The sequence below is a fragment of the Leptodactylus fuscus genome, chromosome 3, assembly GCF_031893055.1.
Source record: "Leptodactylus fuscus isolate aLepFus1 chromosome 3, aLepFus1.hap2, whole genome shotgun sequence".
Taxonomy (NCBI): Eukaryota; Metazoa; Chordata; class Amphibia; order Anura; family Leptodactylidae; genus Leptodactylus; species Leptodactylus fuscus.
In genome coordinates, this window is record NC_134267.1 from 24,233,816 (window position 1) to 24,259,542 (window position 25,727).

Below are 25,727 nucleotides of genomic sequence, written 5' to 3' on the forward strand. Positions count from 1 at the left end.
TGCAATATATCTCCACCATGTTACTGCTGTTTCTGGTTGTAGAAACCTGTCTGCATTCAGGTTTCGGTCCACTTGGGGAACCCCTGAATGGAAACCTATGCACGTAAAAAAGCCGTGGACCCCATAGACTATAATGGGGTCCATGTAGTTTCCGCACAAAAAATGCAGAGAGAAACGTTCTGCTTGCCCTTATTCCCCTATCCACATATTTCATGCGGATACGAGAACGGAATGGCAGATGTGAACCGGACCTCACTTATTAAACTTGGGCTCCTTCCAGAAATTCTCAAAGAGTCCAGGAAATGAGCGCAGTGTGTAAACTTATTAACTCATTTACGCCACCGGCTTGTTTGGCCGCCGCGTCTCATCTCCGCCATCACTAATAATAAACATCACGGCATTAATTCTACTGAAGACTTTATTAGCCGCAAGGAGAAAAGAAGATAAAAGTGACTCCGATCACCTGAAGTAACCCCGGACGTCTTCTCGTTGTTGCCCATAGTCAGATTATACCGCAGAATTTAGAACATAAAGGGAGCAATGTGATTGGTTGATATGGGGCAAGTGCTCCGGGGAATATACGTGTCACATACGTTCATACCTGCACATCAGAGGTGGCCTATAAATGGTTATCTCCTATCTCCGGACGCAGATCTGAGTTGAAATTGGGACATACCTCCCGCCAACCGGGACCGCGGGACAGGACACCGAAATCGTGAATGTCCCACGGAAATTGGGACGGTTAGGAGGTATAGGGTGTGCGGCACATATATAGAGTTTATGTAGTTATATATCCATCATTTATTGACCTCGCTGTCTTGCTCATCCTTATTTTAGGAAACCTAGTAGGAAGTACAGAGAAGGAAGAAACAGGAACCCCGGTAAGAAAGCAAACTATGTGTGTAGATGAGGAGGTGTATCTAAGCCTATCATGTGTGGTACTGTCTTATGAGCAGTGTATCTAAGCCTATCATGTGTGGTACTGTCCTCTGATGTCACTACAGACAGATTTGTGCTGCTGGTCGGTGATTGTTCAGACGCCGTGTGACTGATATATCCTGATATTAATGCCGCCTCATTTAACCCATTATCTTCCACAGAGATACCTTTTACCTTGTAATACTAACACACACGGAGAACCTGCCCTGAAAGACACGTCAGGTGAGGGCCTCTCAGTGGTCTCCAGCCAGCCATATACTATACTTGGGGGTCTTCAGTCTCTGATACTTAACCACCAGAAGTTGTCATTGTCGGAGGGAGGGATCTGTGAGCGGAGGCGATTATCACGGTTCCCCCCTCTGTCTATCTCATTGATTCCTCAGACCCCCCCATATGACTATTAGAGCTCACCCCGTTACTTCAGCTTCTCGCCCAGACGTCTGACATTCTCCTTGTATTTCAGCTCATTCGTTGACGCCTTCAGACATCAAAGTGATTTCAACCCTTCAGAGATTAAAAATTGTAAGTCAATTTAGTTTTTTTGCAAAAATGAAAAAAAAATAAATTCATCACTTCATATATTAAGTAACATGATGCGTCCAGCGAATATCCCTCCATCTATGTCACACTCAGAGAGGTCCTGGAAGCGGAGATATGAGGCACTGTGTGCAGGACTTTTCCGCATGTTTTGTGCGGAAACCACACAGACCCCATTATAGTCTATGGGGTCTGCGGGTTTTTTTTACGTAATCGCTTTTCAATGCAGATAGGTTTCCATTAAGGGGGTCCCCAAATGGACTCCCTGAACAGAAACCCAAATGCAGATATGAATACAATCTAACTTTTTGTTACCTCTGCCTCCACGTCTTGACTGTAATAACTTTATAACCTCTCCTCTACTCCATAGAAATCTGATACAGATGATCACAACGTCCATCTTGCCACACGGTAGGTTCATGAACTGTAGTCAAATCTCAGATCTGATCAGAATTGTCTTATCGTATCACATGTGATCATAAAACCAAAATCTAAGAATTGAGGCCGTTATCTGATGATGTCATCCAGATTATCTTATAATAACCGATGGGCACATCACCAACTGATCCTTCCTTATTACTATTGTGTTTGTGAGCAGCTTGGAAGAGACGCTCCTGAAAGCCAGCCAGGTCACCGGATTGTGTAAGTCCCATCACTTCATGTCCTATAGGGTGTGGGGGTGTTATATGGGGGCGCTACAGATGTGTCCACCCTTATACTAGTTCTGAATGTTTAAGAGACCAATTCTATACTATATCACAATGTGCAATCATAATATTTGACTGGCTGTAATGCACCACACAGCCACTAGGTGGCCACACTCCAACACTGATGGATAGACGTCTTGTGACAGAGTGTCACAATATCATGCGTTGTTGTTTTTTTTCGCAATTTATCAGGGTGTGTGAGCCAAGAGGAAAGGTCAGGGTGATGACAGCTTCCATGCCCCTAATACAGGAAGTCACGTGGCATGTTGGGTAATCCAGCTGTGATTGTAGGTGTTTCTCCAGTGTTCATTGTATATTGTACGGTATATCCTGCAACTTCTTATATTTTGTAGTCCAAAGGGTTGTCTTCATTGGAAGGTCTCTTTATTAGAAGGGTCTCAACAAAAGCTGATCACATGGTGTTCTGCTGTTCTAGATCATAGTGATCGCCTCTGATCAGAAAGGGAAGTGTTTCATTCTCCTGCAGCGCCACCACAGGAGAAATGAAGTATTGCAGCTTATACAAATATACAGTATACAAATGTATGGCCAGTCCATATAAGCCATAGATGTGCTGGGTCCTCTAGGAGGAGATGCTGAGCTGTAGATATAAAACGAGGGTCTTAGTATATAATATCATTACACCGTGTTATATTATATCTCTATATTCTAGTTGTAGGACAGAGATTTCCTCACTCAGTATCCAATGTTTCCCCGGCCCCCCAGGGGTAAGTAGTAAGGAGAGTCTATTACTATTATCAGGACTTCTCTACTATATACAACTTACATTGATATCTGTGTTGTAGGAACCTGCTGGACGAAGCCAAGAATCTGGTGGAAAGTCTCAAGAAAACTGCAGTAAGTCCAGGAGATTTCATTCACAATGATAAATATAGGACTGAGGAAGGATGGAGATTTCAGCCATGTTCACACTAGGATCATGGTGTCTATTTGTAAGGGAAGCTGCGATAGGTCTGTTGTATGACGGAGCCAAATAATTATCACTGAACTCCATTGACTATAATGAAGCTCCATGGGTTTTCCAAAATTGTAATGGAAAGAATATGGCCGCGAACTTGATAGACCCCAAGAAAGAGGCTCCGAACAGTAGTGTGAACAGAAGCTTAAAGTCATATGTAAAAAAGCTGTGAAAATTGGAGTTTAATTCCCATCCTCTCAGAGAGGGGTTAATAAACTGCAGTCAATAAGTTATAGGCATGCTAAATAGGTGCCATTGAAAAATTTAACATGTCCCACAAAATACAAGTCCTCAAACAGCTGCATTAAGCTAGAATTTGTTCTATGTAGATGTAGAGGATTAGGTCACGTGTCCTATATTAATAAAAGTGTATTAAAGGGGTTATCCAGGAAGTGACATCACATCCATAGGTCATGTGACCGTGCAACAGTTCAGCCCCATTAATTTGACTATGTGACCAAAAGAAATGACGTGACTGTTATGGTCATGGATCATCCCTTTAAGGTCTTCACGTCACACAATGAACTCTTTCTGCTCCTTAGACGGTGTCTTTCGCTGATGATTGGAAGATGATCTTACTATTTGTGGCCGCCGAGGATCCGTGCAGCTTCTGCATTCAGGTAAACAAGGAACTTTAAAAAAAGTCAAATCAAAAGATGTGTCAATAGACTGAAGTAGTCATTATCAGAGGCAGGTGAGGGCCCCTGACATTAACAAGGGCCACAAAAGATACTGACTACATACACAAGTGGAAAGTATCAATCCAGACCCTCAGCAATGTACTGTACTGTAGGAGACTCCAGCTGCAAGTGTTTCCTTTCTCTACAGCGCCACCGCAGGGCGAATACAGTATTACACAATGCTCACTGAAATGATTGAGCTGTCCATGTGACGAACAGATGGGTCGGGTCCTCCAGAGGGAGAGACGCTCTTTGCAGACTCTCCTCTACAGGAAAGAATTTCCTAACAAGATATTTGAGCATTGTCTTTCTAATCCCGACAATCCCTTTCCCCGGGGTCCAGGTGATGGGATGGGGGGCAGGTAATTGTCTATCACACATAGGTTCTTCCACTCTTTCCTAATTTGTGAATTTGCAAAAAAAAAAACAACTCTTGGCATGACTGTGACATGTGAATAAGCCCTACTTGTATGAATAATACATTTACTTATTTGTTTCCTGCAGGAGGATCACCCAGAAAACACAATAAGACACCTGACCGCAGCGCTAGACTACTTACATGAAGAGGTAAGTGGCAGACGGCTATATATATATATATATATATATATATATATATATATATATATATATATATATATATCCTACTAATATTATAAGTGTGAAAGTTTGTGTGTTTGGATGTTTGTGAGTTTGGATGTTTGTTCCTCAATCACGCTAAAACGCCTGGACGGATTTGCGTGCAATTTTCCACAAACATAGTTTTCCCTTAGGATTGAGTCACAGGCTACTTTTGGTGCCACTAAACAACATGACTCCTAGCCCCAGCTATAGACTCACACACACTGCCTGGCATTTCCTGCCTCAACCTGCCTGCACACGCCTTACTGTCACCTCAGGAGTCGCCCTCACTCTACTCACTCACATAACACATCACATTGTCTGTATCACTACATACACAACACATCACATTGTCTGTATCACTACATACACTCACACACACTGCCTGGCATTTCCTGCCTCAACCTGCCTGCACACTCCTTACTGTCACCTCAGGAGTAGCCCTCACTCTACTCACTCACATTTTACATATAGCTTTCCACTATATAACACATCACATTGTATGTATTACTACATACACAATATAACACATCACATTGTCTGACACAATTGTCTGACACAATACAACACATCACATTGTCTGTATCACGACATACACAATACAACACCACATTGTCTGACACAATACAACACATCACATTGTCTGTATCACGACATACACAATACAACACATCACATTGTCTGACACAATACAACACATCACATTGTCTGCCACAATACAACACATCACATTGTCTGTATCACGACATACACAATACAACACATCACATTGTCTGTATCACGACATACACAATACAACACATCACATTGTCTGTATCACGACATACACAATACAACACATCACATTGTCTGTATCACGACATACACAATACAACACATCACATTGTCTGTATCACGACATACACAATACAACACATCACATTGTCTGTATCACGACATACACAATACAACACATCACATTGTCTGTATCACGACATACACAATACAACACATCACATTGTCTGTATCACGACATACACAATACAACACATCACATTGTCTGTATCACGACATACACAATACAACACATCACATTGTCTGTATCACGACATACACAATACAACACATCACATTGTCTGTATCACGACATACACAATACAACACATCACATTTTCTGTATCACGACATACACAATCAACACATCACATTGTCTGTATCACGACATACACAATACAACACATCACATTGTCTGTATCACGACATACACAATACAACACATCACATTGTCTGTATCACGACATACACAATACAACGCATCACATTGTCTGTATCACTAGATACACAATATAACACATCACATTGTCTGTATCACGACATACACAATACAACACATCACATTGTCTGTATCACGACATACACAATACAACGCATCACATTGTCTGTATCACTAGATACACAATATAACACATCACATTTGCTAGCCCACCAAACTTTTTGAAGCACTTTTACAGTTTCACACGTCTGTGTCCGCCCAATTCTCAAATCACCGCAGACGAAGTCGCGGGTAAAAGCTAGTATATATATATATATATATTAGTATACTTTGTAGATTAAGTATTAAATAGATGGAGACCACCAGCAAGCAGGTGTAGATGAAGCTGGCATTTTGCTTCAGTTTACACTGTGACAAATTTATGTTTAGATATGTTGGGAAAAGTGCTATGTTCTGCGGTTGCTAAGTGGAAACCATCAACAAGCTATCATTGATTGATCTGTTAGTGTAGAGTAAAAAAAATGTTACATTAATGACTTCTCTGGTTGCTATTTGGAAACCGTCAAGAAGCTGCCATTGATGGATCTGTTATTTCATTTATTACGTAAAGAATAATAAAACGCTTTATGTACACTGAGAGAAAAGGCCAAGTTAAAGAGTTGATTACTCCAAAGTGGAAACTGTCAGCAAGCTGCTGCCTTTAATGAATATGTTATATTATTTTGCAACTGACTATGACTAATAAATTTATCTTTATATATGTTGAGAAAAGGGTAAGGTTCTTCTTCTGGTTGTGTAGAAACCACCGACAAGCTGTTGTGGATGGATTTGTTAGTGTGAATTGGATTAAGAAGATGAGAAAAAATGACTTGTCTAGGTGTTATATGGAAACCATCAAGAAGCTGCTGTTGATGGATCTGTTATTTCAATTATTTTATATAAAATAAAATTCTATTTATATATATTGGAGAAAATGGCAAGTAATATACTGTAGTTCATTACTCCAATGTGGAAACCATCAGCAAGCTGCTCTTGGATCTGCTATTCTGAATATTTGCTTGTATTAATTAGTTTGAGTACCTAATGATGACCCACAAATATCCCATGAGAGTATTAACCATTCATTGGCTCATCAGACCATGTGTTAGATGTCCATGTCCTAACAAGTGTCAGATATTTATTTAGCACCAGGCACTTGTCAGCCTGCTTACTGATGGTTTCCAGGTAGATGTTATTCCTACTATATATTATACAGATATTACATTTATATTACATGGATTCATCTTCTGATCCGTTTCTTATATTTCAGCTTCCAAAAACATTTATTAGTCTGGTGGATCTGACGTTGCTGAGTGGCCTCTACCTGTCCTATCCCGAAAATGCGGAGCTCCGGTAGGTTCTGTCACCTTCTCTAGTTATTATAGCGCCACTTCTGGAGTATAACGCTGAGCATGCTGGGAGATTTGTGCTGGTAGGTCCTGTCAATCCTGATATTTAGTGAAACAAGTATGAGGCAGGTTAGGTTGTAGGAAGGGAACTATAGGCAGATATCATTGGTGGTCACCATGTAATACCACATTTCACCAGTGGTGGAGCTGTGGGGACATTGCTCGCTTGATACTACCATAGATTAAAGGTGGTCACATTGTGATCATTGGGAGACTCAAAGCATTTTTGCAAAGCAAACTATCCCTTTTACATAACCAATAGAATTATACACGCAGCTCTGGATGTGACTAGAGTACAAGACATTGTGTCATTATGAGATAAATAAAGCATTTACAAATAAATAAATGTATATATTACATATTATAGATAAGGATTTACAAATTTACTCAGGATGTAACTTTCTCATTGGGAGGGGGCTCCAGACTATAAATATCATTATTATACCCAGGTGCCTGGCTGCTGATGGTTTCCACATTTGTTGTATTTCAGGCAGTCCTGTGAGTGTTTCCGCACACCTTCAGACTACAATAAAGCCATGTTTCGCTTCTCCTTTCAGGTGAGATGGATTGTTATGTGACAGAGTATCAGAATGTGGTGACGATATTTGGGGTCACAAGTTAAACACTAAGGCCATGTTCAGACTTGGGGAAATTCATGACAGAACCTCTGCAACAATATACAGTACAATAAAAGTTTTGTAAAACTGTAAAAAAAAACTAAAAAAAACCCCCAAAACTTGGTGTAGACCTCAGCTATCGGCTTGTCCACCAGTCCCATAGAAGTGAATAGAATGGTGGTCACACATGCCCAATACTGCTCCAGTCATACAGGGGACCCCAACTCATCGGTCCCCATAGGACCCCCCCCCCAGCGATCACTTATCCCCAAGATAGGGATTATAGAGAATATAGAGTCACAGGATAGAGCCCACTGGTCTGAAGAGGTCAGAACCCAAATCTGGAGCATGACGTGACCTCACATAGCCGAATGGCTTCCTCTAGAACATCTCCAGATTCCTTCGCTCTTATCACACATCCCTCAAGTATCCGGAGACCGCTGGTGTAGACATAATATTACATATTATAATAGAACGGGGGTGTCTTGTTGGGGACCTGCAGGGGGCGCTAATGTATGACTCTTCTTTCCCAGTCTGCCCTGGAGAATCTAATAAGCTCGGAGAGATACGACACAAGGCCGGACTTCACGGTGGCCTTACACCCTGTGCTGCGTATGGTGAGGACCATATGATAATATTGGGGTACACATCTGGATTTATGGGGTACATCGGGGTCAGAAGCATTGTATAATAGTTGTAGTCTTGTTCCCTATGACAACACTACCTGTCAGTGTGTTTATGGAGCTTCAGCCATCTCCTATCAATGTCCACATCCTGAGCCGTGTGAATATCTGTGTATAGAGGAGGACATTGATGGTGACTGCGACTATACACGGCCTGTAGGACTGACTGATCCACCCCAGGATGGTCAGGGAGTGTTGTCATGAGGACACGTGGGCTGTTAACCCTTGCAGGGTATTATATCTAGTTATTACTACAATATATCATGAAGAGCCGAGACTCATATAACATGGTGGACTCTGCAGGTGGATTCTGAGAAGAAGAACCTTCATCACTATGGGGAGGTGTATGAGGTGCAGTGCGCACAGCAGGTAGGTCCTGATAAGTAAGTGCCCCCATTGCTGTGTTTAGCTACCTTACCTGACTTGATGAAACGTTGTAACGTGGGGGGTTTATACACAGGACTCCGTCTACTTGAGCACCCATCAGAACAGTCCGTACCTGTGGCTGAAGGACATGATGCAGGATACAGAGAACAAAGTAGAGGTAACGTCATATATGTCCTATGTATAATATAGATCGGGACCCCACTTCATGGCCGCATTCCTTAAAGGGGATGTATCAACAGACAATCACTTAATTCATAAGCCAAGTTTTTATTTTACAATTAAGAATTTTTGATGATTTTTTTTTTATTCTATGTCACTATCTATATTTAAAAATAAGTACTAGACCTGAAATTTTCACTCTCTCCACTAAGCCTAATAATAGACTGACATTTGACAATTCTGTAGTGGCTTTCTTTGCAGCAGTCACCCTATTTACATCACAGACAGTATTACAATAGAAGATATCACCTCTATAGATAACACCACTGACCCATCATCACATCACTACTGACAATAGATGATGTCACAGCTTATCTCCTTCCCCTCCCTGCACAGAGCATGTCTAGAATACTCTCCTATAGACCTCAATGAATCGGCTCCAGACTATTGCTGCCTATGACCAGGCCTATGCTGGGGAATTTGCCTGTATATTATTCTCATATCTGAAATTTCAGGGATTGTTATGTCAGCAGTTCCCTGATATCCCCTGGTTGTGGCCGCCATGCTTGTGCCTCTCTAGGATACAATCTCGTGCACAGACCGAGCGCTAATATCGCACCTACTGAAATATCCGTCTTGTTCTTACAGCTGAGGGAATTTGGATCCGAATTCACTTGCACAAACCTGTCCCCGTCAGACACAATCCCTACATCAGGTTAGTGTATGCTGTGACTAATACATTATACTTATTATATACTATTATATGTAAAGGTTCCTTTAAAGACTCGCGGCCTGATGCATCACTATCTGCTGGTACAAAGAAAAGGGGCGGAGCTGTGACTACCTATTTACATAAGTATTACACTTAAAGGAACATCACAGCCAATGTTATAGTACAATGTATTTTTTAAGGAACCCTTCACCAGGTTTGAGGCCCTTGTCCTTACAGTGCAGGGATTTAGGGCCCTGCCCGGCAGTCTCAGGCCCATCCGACCCCTTGTTGGTTGCTGTGGATGAGACATTTGTTGAACCTCCATCACACTACACCTCATATTCTCCCACTCTATATGTGGCCTCATCTTCGTCTTATTATATAATCAGGGTAACACAGTTTGGTTTTAGTTCACAGACTGAGACCTGCAGATTTTAAAGTGATCGCTGCTCTGGGAGACTCCATTACGGTACGTTCTGATTTTATAATTTTCTAAAGGCTTTTAGTAACGTTACCTTGTTGTGTACATTTCATCTGCCATGTAAGGCTCTGTTCATATCACTATACACCTACATGCCAGAGCTACACGAGGAGGCTTATACCTCTGATGTACAGTATACCTGCAAGACATGCCAGTGTATAGCCATACAGATATGTAAGCCATTGTCCACAATATACAGTATGTATGTATATATATATATATATATATATATATATATACACACATAGTATATGCTGTGTTCACATATTGTATATCACCTACCTAAAGCCCTGGTTACTTCTGCTTCCCAATCTTATAAATGGCGGAGTAGACCCAGTCTGAGTTTGGCTGGTAGACATAACAACCTTAAAGCGATAAATGCACACGGTATACAGAATCTCCCCAGCAGGGCGGCACAGAAGAGCGCCACAACCAGGGGACTAGGCACAAGGATATTTATATCCCTAACATTATAAATGGACTAGTCCTCTAATATTATTGTAGTCGTACTGACTTGTCCGCCATTACTATTACAGGCAGGGAATGGTGCCGGTGCATTCGTCCTCGATCCTTTAGATGTGGTGACTGAGTATCGTGGATTATCCTGGAGGTAAGAAGAAGAAGAAAGAGCGCTTCATGGAAAGCCCATCACATGTCTAATGCAATATACAGGATTGTAATAATATAATTGGCCTTTAATGTTGACTCCATCTGATGCCCCTTTATTACTGGCTTAATGGACCCGACCACCTTAAGGAACCAAGTTTACAAAGCTTTTGAGATGTTTTATCAGCAGGTTAATGGCTTCTGAGATAACCAGAGCCCCACATCATGCCCCCGGACACCCCTCCGCCTTAATGGAGGGCAGGATGAAATATATTGGGGTAGATTTACTACTGAAAACGTTCCAGAACTCTTACTTTTAGGCTGAGGCCCCACATTGCGGAAACGCTGCTTTTTCTTGTTGCTGATTTTGCTGCGGTTTTTTGAGCCAAAGCCAAGAATGGATACAAAAGGAATAGGCAATACATATGAAGTTCTTAGACTTCTACCTTCTGCTCAATCGACTCCTGGCTTTGGCTCAAAAAACCGCAGCAAAAGCTGCGTTTCCTCAATGTGGGGCTTCAGACTTAGACAATATTAGTAAATCTGCCCCAGGGTTTCCAAAGCGAGTTGCTGTTATCCAATGCTCAGCTGATCCCTACAATTGCCTCATATTAGTGATAGGAAGGGTGTGCGATTTTTTTTTTTTTTTTTTTTTTAAACGTTTTGGAATTTTAATTTCAAAGACATTGGTTATGCCAACGTACATGATGCCTGACACCTAATACCAACTAACACTGTTCCCCTTCCTTCCTATAGCATTGGTGGGGATGAAGACCTCAGTAACGTAACCACATTGGCAAGTACGTACGTTTAAGGAGGTCTATTTACATGCAAAATCTGAGTGGACATTAGTGTAGAGATGGCTGAACCTTGCAAGATTCATTTTGCAAATATTCACTATTTTGATCCGACTGTTTTGTTTCCAGAACTGCTAGTATTATAGAGTATAATAAGAGGAGGCCCAGACAAGGTGCAGGAACATAATAAACACTTCTAGTAACTTTCCTCACCTCTCTTAGGCTCCGTTTCGTTGTCCAGTACTCCACCAGGGTTCTCCTTGGTCATCTTCTTGCTTCTTCCAGTCTTCTGGATGATGTCATGGGCCCCGGGGGACTACTGAGGCTTGTGATTAGGTCCTGTAGGGCTTGTGACATCACCCAGGTGGCTGGAAGAGGCCAGAAGATTAGTGAGGAGGACTACAAGGGAGTACTGGACGCCACAAGGGAGTCTAGGAGAGATGAAGGAAGGTGAATATTAGTGTTTATTAGAACTCTGCATAATTTTGAAAGAACATGGGAAGAATATGCAAATCTGACTTCCATGGTGTAATTAGGATGTCAGTGCATCAAGTATGCACACCAATAGAGGGCGCTGACTGAGTGTGCAAGTCTATCTTCCATGATGTAATTAGAAAGACAGAGTCTCAGTCAAGCAAGCCTATAGAGGGCGCTCCCTTTAACATCATGCAGACCTTCTCAGAGGCCTTTGTTTGCAATGATGTTGGGATTATACCAGATACAGTCTTCTCAGCCAAGGACAGCCGTTTCGATGTATTTGCATCTCATCAGCTCGGCGCAGAGAGGACTGATCTGGTAGAGGTGAGCGGCTTAGACAGGGTTGAGGGGATATCATCACTCCATAGGGCGAGAACCACCATTAAGGTGTGTGGATTCTTATTAAGCCATGAACGCTCCACTGTGCAAAGGAACATGGGAAGAATATGCAATTCAGATTGAACCTGGTTCACTCCTCTCTACTAGAGTAGCTATGATTTTTGTCCCCTCCCTCACCTTTCTGACTTCTTATCTTGAGTTGCCAGGACTGGGGGCAAGAAAAGAAGAGATTGTGTTTTTGCTGTATATGGAGACCCTTGGGTCTAATGACATTACATGATGGTGATAACCAGAAAATGAATGGGGGTAAAGTAGGTGAAAAATTATACTTGCAACTTCACAAAACCAATATATCTGTTCCAGACATCCTGCGACTGTACAACCCGGATATACAAGGTTACTCCATAAGAAGAGGATCTCATCATGTACAAAATGCAAGGCTAAACCGTGCCGTCCCTGGGGCGAAGGCAGAGTATGTCGGAAAGGAAAACTTCTAGTCGTCTTACCTGATATATTAGAAACCGATCAGCAAGTTTCCCATAATGTATACCAGGCTCTGACTACACAACCCCGATACATATAGAAAACCTTTATGTAATGCTTCTCAGTAGAGTAGTAACATAGTCATCAATGGTCACCATGAAAAGATCAGGATGTGACAGGCCAGAGGGCGACAATAGTATGGGGACAGGCAGGAGAGAAGAACAAGTACAAGGCGAACAATCCCAAGGATGATGTATTCAGGTCAAGGCCAATTCAGGAGTCAAGATTAGAATCAAGGCCAGGCAAGGGTAAAACTGCAATCTGCAGGCATGATCGACTGTTAGAAGAGGCTTGTTTAGTGCTTACCAAGCACAGCAATATCCATTCACTGACTTGATTTGTCATAGTTGTCCCCTAGTTTTCACCCCTAAAAGTCTGTATGGGAATCTGGGTTTCACTGCAGGGGCCACCATGTTGTTACCTCTTGGAGTAGTTCAGGTGCTAGTAACAGCTATTCTAAGTGACTGAAGATATATCAGTGCATAGTACTGAAGGAACAAGTACAGATGGAGGTCAAGGCAGGAGGAGTTTGTGCATAATGGTAGTCAAGGTAGAGGTCAGGGCTGGTGGCACAGAGTCAGACCGATAATCCATATAAAGGTTGGGGAAGGCAGCGCAGATTCACAGTCAGATAAAATGGTGAAGTCAAATATGGGTAATGCAGACACAGATAAGGGAACACCTTAGCAGGGAACTAACAAGCTAGAAATGAAAATAGCTCCGGCGTCTTCCTGTGGAGAAAGATGTATAACATAGCCCACAGGTCTAGGGACTGACTGGGGCTGACTACAAGGTAAATTGGTTTATTGGTTATCAGACAGACTGGAATGGCCAGGAAGATCTCAACCAGCCAATTAATCTTGGATATTGACCGACCATCCACTCTTGTGTATATAGCACACCATAGCTGGATTCTGACTCCTTGACTGTGCACTAACATCTTCTAGACAGATCCTTAAATCAATGTTGTTCTCCAGGTATCTTTTCTATTGACTGTCTTCCCTTGCTTTGCAGTGATATGCTCACACAGGCCGAATCATTGGTGACAAAGATGAAAAATATGGAACTTCAAAGAGTGAGTACAATATACATCTCTACATTTTAGCAGCATTAATATTTCCTTTTCCTTCTCTATCTGGGCCTAGACTGCCTTGAAGACATCTTCACAATGTCTGTACTCACAAGCTTCCCATCATTCTCGTTCCTTGCCACATAGTAATTGTTCCCTTTTTTATGCCACAACCTACCTTTCCTCCCCTCTGACCAGATGCTATTTTTGCCATTAAAGGGTTAATTGTCTCCTTTCTGACAGTGGAAGGCTGTGTATCATAAATCTTCTCACTCCAGTGCACCAGAGGAGGGAATACATTTACGATATACAAGCTGCCGTCCATAAAAGACATTTAATAATTCTTGGTGTGGTGAGGGGCACCTGTGGGACCCCCTGGCTTCTGGCTCTAATCACAGCTGCAACCACTGTGACCCCCCAAAAATGCAAAGTTATTACAATGACAATGGAGACATTATATCTGGAGTTGTGCTCCTGTCACAATCGATTTAGTCACTGATAATTTGCTGCAGCATGATGGGTCAAGTTAAACTTTGCTACATCTCATGGTTTGCTGTGACAAGCCAATATACAACCTTGGTCTTGGTGTCCATTGTATTTTTCTGCAAAGCTTTAGTAAGAAATAAACAAGCTAAACAGCGCCACCTAGTGACAACCTTATTATGAAAACCATAGGCAGCATGCTCACACTTAGAAACCTAACAATGAAGAGCTGTATGTATCCTCTGTATTTGGTAATATTACTGTATTCTTCTCGTCTAGCAAATAAATTACACAGAAGACTGGAAACTCCTGACCATATTCATAGGAGGAAATGACTTATGTGGAATCTGCAAAGATCCGGTATGTTGTATCATTTCTCTAAAAAAATGGACAAACTGGAAAAGAAAGTCAGTTTTCTCATCTGTGGAAATGTTGCATTGTAAAGAGCTTGGTTTTGGAAGTACAGTGACATTCTGCATACAGCACTCTCAGATTTAGAGACACAGTAACATTCTGCATACAGCACTCTGGGGTTTATAGACACAGTAACATTCTGCATACAGCACTCTGGGGTTTGGAGACACAGTAACATTCTTCATACAGCACTCTAGGGTTTACAGACACAGTAATATTCTGCATACAGCACTCTAGGGTTTATAGACACAGTAATATTCTGCATACAGCACTCTAGGGTTTATAGACACAGTAATATTCTGCATGTATCAATCCCCTTGTGGGACTATAAAAAAAAATAAAAAAGAAAGTTTACAAGTTTATAAAATAAATGAATAAATATATATATATATATATATATATATATATATATATATATATAACAAAAAATAAATAAATAAATAAAATGTAAAAAAAAAAAACTAAAAATATATTAAGTATCACTATTATTAGATATTATTTATTATTATTATTGTATATTATATGTTGTGTTGATATTTTGTTAGTTTTAGGCCTCCCTACCTATATCTAGTAGTGTCACACATGAGGCGCACTTGTTACACAATGTATTGAATATTATCCCTTGTATATTTCTGGCTGCTTTGTCTTTATCTGTGACGTATTTATAGATAGAACTTCCTCATGTGCAATAAACACATTACCGATATCCATTGTGCTCCTTGAGATATCATCCAAGACTCCTCAGTATCTGTCCCGGGCAATGTCTCTACAGGTCACGCATGTTATATTACAAAGCAGATGATATAATAATCTATATGTATATAGACGATACGTTATATCAGTGCTTTATATGGTGACATTGTATACCCATATATCCAGTTATTTACCCCCTTCTGCTCATGTTAAATAACTCGCCCTATTTTACTTTGTATCACAGGTAAAAAAAAATAAACTAAAAATATTTCATTTATTCTTCATTTTTGCAGAAATATCACTCCCCAGAGCAGTTTGTGTCCCGCATTAAGCAGGCCCTGGATTATCTGCAGCAAGAGGTACGGTACATGGCGTTAGAGAAACGCAACATAAAGCAAGACTCCGATAAGTCAGCGTTCAGGGGTCCCTTCATAATATGCTCCTGCCCAGTGTCAGACCCCCACCAATCTGATATTGATGAACTGTCCTAAGGATGGGCAATCAATATCCAGTCTTGGATAACCCCTTTAAAGGGAATGTGTCACCAGAAAATGACCTTGTTTTTTAACCATTTTTTAAAAAAAGGTATTATTATTATTATTTTCTTTTTATATTATTATTATTTATAACTATTATTATTAGTTTATATATTTTTTTGTTATTATTTATTATTTATTATTTTAACATGGTTTTAAAGAATTTTTGGTGAAATTTAAAAAAAAATTCCATGTCACTATCTATACTTTAAAAATTTCCTAAAAATCCTGCAGCTCTGACCACTAAGCCAAATAATATACTAAGACTTATTGTTTTCTGTAGGAGATTTCTTTGCAGCAGTCACCTCACTTACAGCACACCGATAATCACCGCTCTCAAGTATAGGTAGATAAGACACAGAATCCACCAATCACAATACAGGATTTCATGGCTTATCTATAATTCCCTCTCTGCACAGGTCACAGAGTGTGCCTAGAAAACTCTCCCATAGAAGTCAATAGGGTCTGTTCCAGATCGAATGGCCCATCTACAGGAGACAGGATATCTCAAACTATATTAGGCTTAGGGGCAAGACTTGGAATTGCAAGATATTTAGAATTTTTCCTGTTCCTGTTCCTGTTTGGCCTTAAATGCATCCTCCAAGGCACACGGCACCCCCCTCTTCAGGGCTGACATTGGTTTGATCCATGCTTTTCCCCCCCACACAGGTCCCAAGGATGTTTGTTAATCTGGTGACAATTTTGGACATTTTGCCCCTGAAAGGCTTATACGATAACCCGGATACTCACTGCCCACAGAGGCTCATGAGGTTAGTCTTATGAAAGTCTATGTTGTTGGTAAAAAAAAAAATCCAACTTGTACAACTCATCTAATACCGAGGTCAGACCTGGAAACTGATCCAAGGTAGAGATAAATGAACCAGTTCGTAATGTGTCAGGTGCATTATAAACTTTCCAAAAATTTTGGGTGTGGCTGGGGTTCATAACCCAAAAATCATTATTATACCCTGGGGTCTCTCTTTAGAGTATAATAAGTGGAGGTCGAGGGGAGGTGCGGAAATATTATAAACACACTCATACTCACCTCTCCTGGGCTCCCTCACAATGTCTGGCCTCCTATATAATGTCAGTGGCCCTGGGTTACCCCGGGGGGCTGTGATTGAGAAAAGCCAGGGATGCCCAGGAAGGAAGATGAGATTCCACAATGGAGCCCAGGAGTGGTGAGGGGAGGTGAGTATCAGTGCTTATTATGTTACCACACCACCACTGAGCCTTCAGTTATTATACTCTGAGGTCTGAAGAGATCCCAGTGTATAATAATAGCACTTACTAGGGGCGATCCTCCCAAATATCTGCAAATTGAATCTCCCCGGGTTTGGCCATCACTTCTAGGAGTATAGCAAGGCACCCTGTATAACCACTAGATAGCCATTGACGCTGTTCTCCGATGTAACCCCTCACCCTTGTACCTAAAGCTGGCCATACATGTATACTTTTGGTGGGACAGGCCATCCATCTAATGTGGGTGACCACAGTTGTCAGGGGATAGGGATTTGGTAGCTGGATTTTCGAGTATTGGGAGAAAGGATCGGGCAGGATGGAGAACCCAGCAGCTGCCTGATCTTTTTGTTCTTGGGCAGATAAGGTGTAAGAAGGGGCTACCCGCTCCCCCAGCCAAGTCAAGTTTGTCAAAGGGGAACGGGCAAGATAGACATCGGCCCAATCTGCGTTCGGCAAGCAGTTACTCATATGTTCGGTCTATAGTCAGTGAACTAACTCACTATTAGAAAATAATTGACTAACATAAATCCTGTTATCACCTACTGTATGATCACCTAAAATATATCAATATAAAGGGTCAAAGTGTAAGATATAAATAGAAGCACAGCGAAGCAAACAGAGCCATGAACCCATAGAGCAGATATCGTGAAGGGGTTAATCACATATGTTTATGGCGCTGTATCAGTCCGGGGGCCGATCACTTGGTGTACACCATTGTACAATATCATCTCTGAAACTCTGACCTAGTGAAGAGACGATACCGAGGACTCAATTATTTACAGACATTTCTGATCACGAATGGTTAACCTATAGAGGAATCAGCTGATCAGCGGAGGCTCTGCTCACATCTCAGCTTTATTTCATAATAGCAGTACCGGCGACTTCGTCCGCGGAACCCTGACCCCCTGCGCAACCCGCTTGGAGTGCCGCACAGGCTTGTTCCTTTACCTTTCCTACACCTGTGGGCCCATGGACCCCTGGGCCCCACCCTGTGGCCCGCTGGATCTCTTTTCCTCCTCTCCCTCCTGGCACCCGCCACCCCCCTTTCTCCCAACCCGCATCCCCCATGTGCTCACTCATTCCTCCTACCCCGTGCCCCTTTGCCCCCCAGGCACGTGCCCCCTCCCCCCCCCCAACCCCATGCCCCCTTCCCCGTCTTACCTACCCCGTACCCCTTACTGGCCCCTGCACACAGTATTTTGTCCCTTAGTGGCCCCTGCACACAGTATTATCCCCCATAGTGGCCCCTGCACACAGTATTATGTCCCATAGTGGCCCCTGCACACAGTATTATGTCCCATAGTGGCCCCTGCACACAGTATTATGTCCCTTAGTGGCCCCTGCAACAAATGGAAGGGATGTTTATCAATTCAGCCCCCCAAAATGGCTTCCTCCTACCTCGTCTCTAATATCGAAAGAACAATGAGGACGAAGGACTGAAAGATATGTATAACGTGTCTCTCCGCAGTGCGCTGTGTGGATGCGTCGTCACCAACCCAGAAGGGTCTGCCGAAATTTCCACTCTTAAGTTATTCAACAAGCAATACCAAGTAAGTGAGAATATATGGAGTCAATTCTTAGGCTCTGTTCACATTACAGTCAAGCTTTCTGTAAGAAGTATGAATCAGGGCAATCTCCCGATGTATACCTCAGATGGAGCCCACCATCGTATACACCATATGCCTATATACAGTAATGCATACGTCAGCCATAGGCGTTCATGTTATAAACCATAAACCACATGGTATATCCATTGGGTACAGCTGCACCTATGGCACAAACGTCCAATGTGTAGACCCCAGAAATAAAAAACAACTATGTGATCCATTTTTTAGGAAAAAACTCGTCAGTTGGTGGACAGCGGCCTGTATGACACCAAGGAGGATTTCACCGTTGTCGTTCAGCCATTTTTGGAGGGTCTCGTCATACCGTTAAATGCGGTAAGAATACTGGAAAATCCCAAATTTTAGAGAAGTGATTTGGTCTTGCAATTCCTATTCTACAGTTAGACAATCACAAGATGGCGCCTTCAGTAGGGGGCGCCACCATTATTCTTGTGTATGTGGAATTTCTTGGTTTAGAAAGTCTAATGTAAAGAGTTATATTTGTGTTGTGCCAGAACGGCGTCCCAGACAGATCCTTCATGTCCCCGGATTGTTTCCATTTTGGAGAGAAGGCTCACGCCCAGGGCGCACGTGGTCTATGGAAAAACATGGTGAGGTTCAGTTTTTTTGTCTTTGCAAGGGCTGATCTGTATAATAACTCTATTAGTAGCGCATGTTCTGGTCATATCTAGGCAACCCTTCTATTACCTGCCTATAAGTCTGTACATTTACCTAACTACCGATAAAGCTTGATCACCCAAATCACACCTGACGCTTTACAGGGACTCGGGTGACAAGATTAGACCTTCTAAGAGGCCATCATTGGACTATGGTGATAGTGACCTCTCCGTCTACTGTAGCTGAGCAACCAATGAGGAGATAGCCGGGTTAGCCCCATACCATGAGCAAATCTTACATAGTGCCAACATGGAGAGAGTGAAGGTTGGGGGCAGGGTAGAAATTACACAATATCATGTCTACTAAATTAGTGTGATGGGACATGTTAAAGGGAGTGTCACCAGAATAAAATATAACACCCCACCCAGGGAGTCTGTCAGCAAAGCACAATATATCACCCCAGCCCTGCAGATAGATAGGTTATCGTCACTATAACCCACGTCACCCCAGCCCTGCAGATAGATAGGTAACTGTCACCAGAACCAGCATATCACCTCAGTCCTGCAGATAGATAGGTAACTGTCACCAGACCCCGCATATCACCCCAGTCCTGCAGATAGATAGGTTATTGTCACCAGACCCAGCATATCACCCCAGTCCTGCAGATAGATAGGTTACTGTCACCAGACCCAGCATATCACCCCAGTCCTGCAGATAGATAGGTTACTGTCACCAGACCCAGCATATCACCCCAGTCCTGCAGATAGATAGGTTACTGTCACCAGACCCAGCATATCACCCCAGCCCTGCAGATAGATAGGTTACTGTCATCAGAACCAGCATATCACCCCAGCCCTGCAGATAGATAGGTTAGTGTCACCAGACCCAGCATATCACTCCAGTCCTGCAGATAGATAGGTTAGTGTCACCAGAACCAGCATATCACCCCAGTCCTGCAGATAGATAGGTTAGTGTCACCAGAACCAGCATATCACCCCAGTCCTGCAGATAGATAGGTTACTGTCACCAGAATAAAATATATCACCCCAGTCCTGCAGATAGATAGGTTACTGTCACCAGAATAAAATATATCACCCCAGCCCTGCAGATAGGTAGGTTACTTTCACCATACTCCAGTATATCAGCCAGCCCTGCAGATAGATAGGTTAGGGTCACCTGAATTATACACTGTTTTCCCTTGTGAATCACTGCCCCATTGCCAAGATATCGCTGTTTTTGTCAAAATGCAAATGAGTTCTTTGGAGCCATGAGGAAATTGCCATTGCTTCAAGAAGGTAAGAGGTGACGCCCTCATTCTTACAAAGAGCACATTTGTGAATTGACAAAAATAGGGTTATCTCAGTAATGGCGGCAGTGGTTCACAAGAGAAATAGACTGTGTTATTCAGGTGACCGTGGCCTGATATGCTGGTTCTAATGACAGACTCCCTTTAAGAGTGTTACATCTCCATTTTTTTCCTTTACCATCAACTTCATCTAATGCTACAGGCAGGAATCAGGATAGGTGACGCTGTGGTCATAGTTTAGTTTTGGGATTAGAGGAAGCTTTGAACTGCTTTGATCCTTCTCCCTCTATATGTCCCTGACCCCATATTCTTGTAGGTTTTTCTTCCTTTGCACACTTTTTCTTATCCCTTGACACAAGGTTCTCACTATCCTACAGGTCATTCTCTTCAGTAATAGATATTTTCTTTCTGCTCATAGTTTGAACCTGTCGGCCAAAAGACGAATAACCAGAGGCTTGATGAGGACATCGGTATTGTCTGTCCCCCTGAGGTAGGTGTGCTGGATCTAGACCAGGGATGGGGATGATGGGAAGCTTGTGTGTACAGACATGTTGTGTAGAGGTCTTTATGGTGGTCTGGGCCAGATATAGAAGAAAAGGGGCTGCTAAAATATACAGATTGGCCCCGGCTGGCTGTGAGGAGACATTGTACCCAACGTGGGCCCAAGCCGAGCTTTTATAGAAGGCCCCGAACTGGAGCACGACTTGTCAACAATCAGATGGGACCATCTAATAGGGTGAAATTCATGTCATAGGGAAACCTTTGGAGCTGTGTAGCCCTAGACTAAGTGAATAGTCACCATCTGATATTACATTGGTTTGTTTTTAGAATGATCCCTATGTGAAGACTGCAAAGAACAGCAACTATGTGAAGCCCACCATTACACCTGACCTGGTGAGTATTCGTCCTTTCAGGGAGAGGAGTCCGGGGTCTCCAGCGCTTCTCTTGTGTAGTTTCTCAATGAACATTTTAGAATGGTCATCTTCATTCACTGCTATGTATTCTAGGTGCACGGGAGTAAACTGGAGTGTACAGACCGCAGCCGATCCCCTGTAACGCCCAACTCCGGTAATACCTGAACAATCCAGACCGCTTGTCTAAAGCTTTCTCGGCTATTTGCATGACTAGAGACGTATTCACAATTTTGCCTCCATTTCCAGTTCATGAACTCCGGCCCGCAGACGTCAGCGTTGTGGCAGCCCTTGGCGATTCTCTGACTGTAAGAAATTGTAAAGAGTAATTTTGCACATGAAAGCGAAGCCGTCACCAGTCTCTAAAGCCCAATGACAAACCTCACGTGATCGGTGCTGCTGCCCTGAGAATTTGGGTGTTTTGATTATCCAAAGCCATTCAGTTGTTCCAAAAATTCTCAGATTTGGACAAACCCAACATTTATGGAAAATTTGTACATTACCCTAGAACCATGATGGCGAACCTATGGCACGGGTGCAAGAGGTGGCACTCAGAGCCCTCTCCTTGGGCACCCATCCGTGGAACCGATTATACTGTGTGGGAGCCACCGTGGAGCAAATTGTACTGTGTGGGGACCATTGTGGAGCTGATTGTATTGTGTGGGGCCATTGTGGAGCAGATTATACTGTGTGGGGGCCATTGTGGAGCTGATTGTATTGTGGGGGGCCATTGTGCAGCAGATTATACTGTGTGGGGGCCATTGTGGAGCTGATTGTATTGTGTGGGGGCCATTGTGGAGCTGATTGTATTGTGTGGGGGCCATTGTGGAGCTGATTGTATTGTGTAGGGCCATTGTGGAGCTGATTGTACTGTGTGGGGCCATTGTGGAGCTGATTGTATTGTGTAGGGCCATTGTGGAGCTGATTGTACTGTGTGGGGGTCACAGTGGAGCAGAAAGCTCTATAAAGCCCCATTCGTATGACCGTATTTTGCAGGTCCGTAACTGTGTGCAATTGTGGATCCGCACATTATTAAGGTTAAATTGCCATGTTGGCAATTTGTGATAAAATAGTGGGTTTTGGGTTGCAGTTTTGGCACTCGGTCTCTAAAAGGTTTGCCATTAGAGATGATTCGAATACTATGAATAGTTTCGAATACCTCCGTTCCCATAGGAATGCATGGGAGCGGTGGTACCGCAAGGGGTTATGCGCCAGCCGGCAGTGCCGTCCGCTAACATGCATTCCTATGGAGCGAGGTATTCGAATCTAGTATTCGAATCATCTCTATTCGCCATCACTGCCCTAGAAGATGCAGCAGCCTCAAGCAAAGTGACTCATTAGCAAAAGTTCTCCAAAAAGTTCTCAAAAAGCCACCGATGGGTCTTAGGGCTCGTTCACACGGAGTAAATGCGCCGCGCAATGTGGCGCGTTTACGGCGCGGCGCGTTTACTCCATGTGAACGAGCCCTAGGGGTATAGGGAGCCTCCCGACTCTGGGCATGTTATAAGTGGGCATTCCTACTTATAAGATGTAATTAAGTGTTTGTGGGTTCATATATTTCAGGCTGGTAATGGAATCGGCTCCAGTCCCGACGATGTCTTGGATGTGATCAAACAATATCGCGGATTATCATGGAGGTAATAATAAATAATACCAACAAACCGTGAAAATCTTAGAAATAGAATATTATTACTGAGCAGGTTTATGACATTACTGTTACCATCTAGTACAGATGTGGCCGAATAAAGAATATTTCAATGTACCTACGAATATACTCACATTTAGAAGTTCTCAAAAAAGTTTTGTTAAAATTTGGTATGGGGGCTTAGATGAAATGATACTTTGTGTAATTGCTGTAGAATATAATGTCTGGATTATACTAATATATTATTCTAATGTATTTCAGTATCGGAGGAGATTTTACTCTACACCAAGTCACCACCTTACCAAGTAAGCCCAGTATTGCATCTATTGATGACATTTAGGCCAGGGCCCCACGTAGTGCAAACGCCACAGAGATGGGAGCAGGAAGCAGATAGCGCTGTTCTCTTTGTAGTGGTCAAAGGAGGTACTGCAGATCAGCTCTCTTTCATTTGAATGGGAGCTAAGCTACAGTGACTCCGTTCCGCCACTACACAGAAAACAGCGCTGTCTGCTTCCAGCTCAGTTTTCTGTGTATCAGCTGATGAGGACAGCTCATTGATGGGGTTGCCGGGTGTTAGACCGCCACCAATCTGATATTAATGCTCTATCTTTAGGATAGGTAAACCTCTTCAATGTTACCTGCCACTATGGCTCATCCCTATCCAACGTTTCATATAATGTCACTTGCATTGCCAATCCTTATTATGGACTGTTCCTCTCTGTTATTTCAGATATCCTACTAGAATTTAATCCATTCGTTACGGGATACTCAATAGAGGACGGGAATAGCAGCTCGTACAGCGCATTTCTCAATAGGGCTGTTCCCGGGGCTAAAGCTACGTAAGAACTTGACATGTTCCTCAATCTGATCTTACTGAGTTTATGTCACCATTGCAGATGTTGTAGAAATGATCACATGCGCCTTATATTACTTAGATAAAAAATACACAGTCTTTTATGAGTAATAACCATTAATGAACCTGTAGATACAGACCATCCGATTCTTCAGACTCCATCCTTACGATATCCAGCGGCCTCCCCTGGTGACCTCCTCTTATCTCCCAGTACTGTGAATGCTATAACTCTGTCATCTCCCTTCTCTATTCTAATAATAGTAAGGTAATAACATTACGTTTCACAAAAGCAAAACAGGACTCTTAACCACTGAGCCACAATCCCTATAACTGTAAACTGTTATGCTGACACCTAGTGGCCAGTGTGAAGACTGCAATATTTCACAATATATTTACATAGGGCTCTAGATTGTAAACTCTCTGTAAAACATCATGGTATATTCTGGCTCTAGGTACTTAGCCAACTAAAATATGACAGGGGAAGATTCACGCAAAGATATTCCACCATAATGGAAACTCTCCTCCAAGATACTGAGCCTATTGGTCATTGGAGATTGCTTGAGATCTGCCCCTGTATAATGTATATCACCCAGAAGGCTAACATGAAGCTCCTGGGCCTCTGCGCCAGGCCAGCCAGCTATAATATATACTATACTATATAATCTGTTATAATATTGCTCTCCCCTAAGGCTCCTTCACTCGCCCTAGAGCATAGTCCATACATGTTAAATGAGGCGGCTCTTCCTGGCCCGGAGCACGGGGTTATCTTAGGATTTCCTATATCGTCCTGTACTTTGCTCCAATGTTCCAGCGGATTGTGATCTATACAGCACATAAATGTACATTTTACAGCCTGTAGTAAAGGAACCATTAACACTCATGATATAATGAACTGTATAATATCAGATATACGTATCATTACCTCTTATTATATACCGCCGACTGATCACTACTGGGAACCCAGGGACTAAAGTGTACAATACTGCCCCCATAGGAAATGATGAAATCCAAATGTAATAACATGACATGCAGTGGCGTAACTAGGAATGGCGGGGCCCCGTGGCGAACTTTTGACATGAGGCCCGCCGAATGACACCGATGCCAAAGACCTCAACCGACCCCCTCCTACGCATTCCTGCGTGCTCTATTATGCCCCATAGTGGCCCCTGCACACAGTATTATCCCCCATAGTGGCCCCTGCACACAGTATTAGGGTGCATTCACATGATGTCTTTTGGCTCGTAATCTGGCACGTAGACGCCGTGGGAGCTTTTGCGGGCCGTATACGCTCCCATTGATTTCAATGGCAGCGTGGATCATATACGTGGCGCCACGTGTACGATCCACGCTCCCATTGAAATCAATGGGAGCGTATACGGCCCACAAAAGCTC

At 42.7% G+C, this 25,727-nt stretch overlaps 1 protein-coding gene across 1 annotated transcript in view; it reads left to right on the forward strand.

The window, feature by feature from the left end:
• The window catches only part of LOC142198458 (phospholipase B1, membrane-associated-like), a 51,953-nt gene that overhangs the window by 8,030 nt on the left and 18,196 nt on the right, over positions 1-25,727 (forward strand). The window contains exons 7-39 of the mRNA XM_075269493.1: positions 838-881; positions 1,101-1,161; positions 1,403-1,461; positions 1,847-1,887; positions 2,075-2,118; positions 2,857-2,911; positions 2,990-3,041; positions 3,705-3,782; positions 4,347-4,409; positions 7,022-7,104; positions 7,651-7,717; positions 8,311-8,394; positions 8,764-8,829; positions 8,921-9,004; positions 9,655-9,721; positions 10,129-10,187; positions 10,736-10,809; positions 11,562-11,605; positions 12,782-12,890; positions 13,976-14,036; positions 14,793-14,873; positions 15,914-15,979; positions 16,826-16,926; positions 18,867-18,948; positions 19,234-19,338; positions 19,518-19,613; positions 21,345-21,416; positions 21,755-21,820; positions 21,934-21,994; positions 22,087-22,145; positions 23,401-23,474; positions 23,744-23,787; positions 24,213-24,321. Coding sequence (XP_075125594.1) covers positions 838-881; positions 1,101-1,161; positions 1,403-1,461; positions 1,847-1,887; positions 2,075-2,118; positions 2,857-2,911; positions 2,990-3,041; positions 3,705-3,782; positions 4,347-4,409; positions 7,022-7,104; positions 7,651-7,717; positions 8,311-8,394; positions 8,764-8,829; positions 8,921-9,004; positions 9,655-9,721; positions 10,129-10,187; positions 10,736-10,809; positions 11,562-11,605; positions 12,782-12,890; positions 13,976-14,036; positions 14,793-14,873; positions 15,914-15,979; positions 16,826-16,926; positions 18,867-18,948; positions 19,234-19,338; positions 19,518-19,613; positions 21,345-21,416; positions 21,755-21,820; positions 21,934-21,994; positions 22,087-22,145; positions 23,401-23,474; positions 23,744-23,787; positions 24,213-24,321 — 2,311 coding nt within the window. The remainder of the gene's footprint in view (positions 1-837; positions 882-1,100; positions 1,162-1,402; positions 1,462-1,846; positions 1,888-2,074; positions 2,119-2,856; positions 2,912-2,989; positions 3,042-3,704; positions 3,783-4,346; positions 4,410-7,021; positions 7,105-7,650; positions 7,718-8,310; positions 8,395-8,763; positions 8,830-8,920; positions 9,005-9,654; positions 9,722-10,128; positions 10,188-10,735; positions 10,810-11,561; positions 11,606-12,781; positions 12,891-13,975; positions 14,037-14,792; positions 14,874-15,913; positions 15,980-16,825; positions 16,927-18,866; positions 18,949-19,233; positions 19,339-19,517; positions 19,614-21,344; positions 21,417-21,754; positions 21,821-21,933; positions 21,995-22,086; positions 22,146-23,400; positions 23,475-23,743; positions 23,788-24,212; positions 24,322-25,727) is intronic.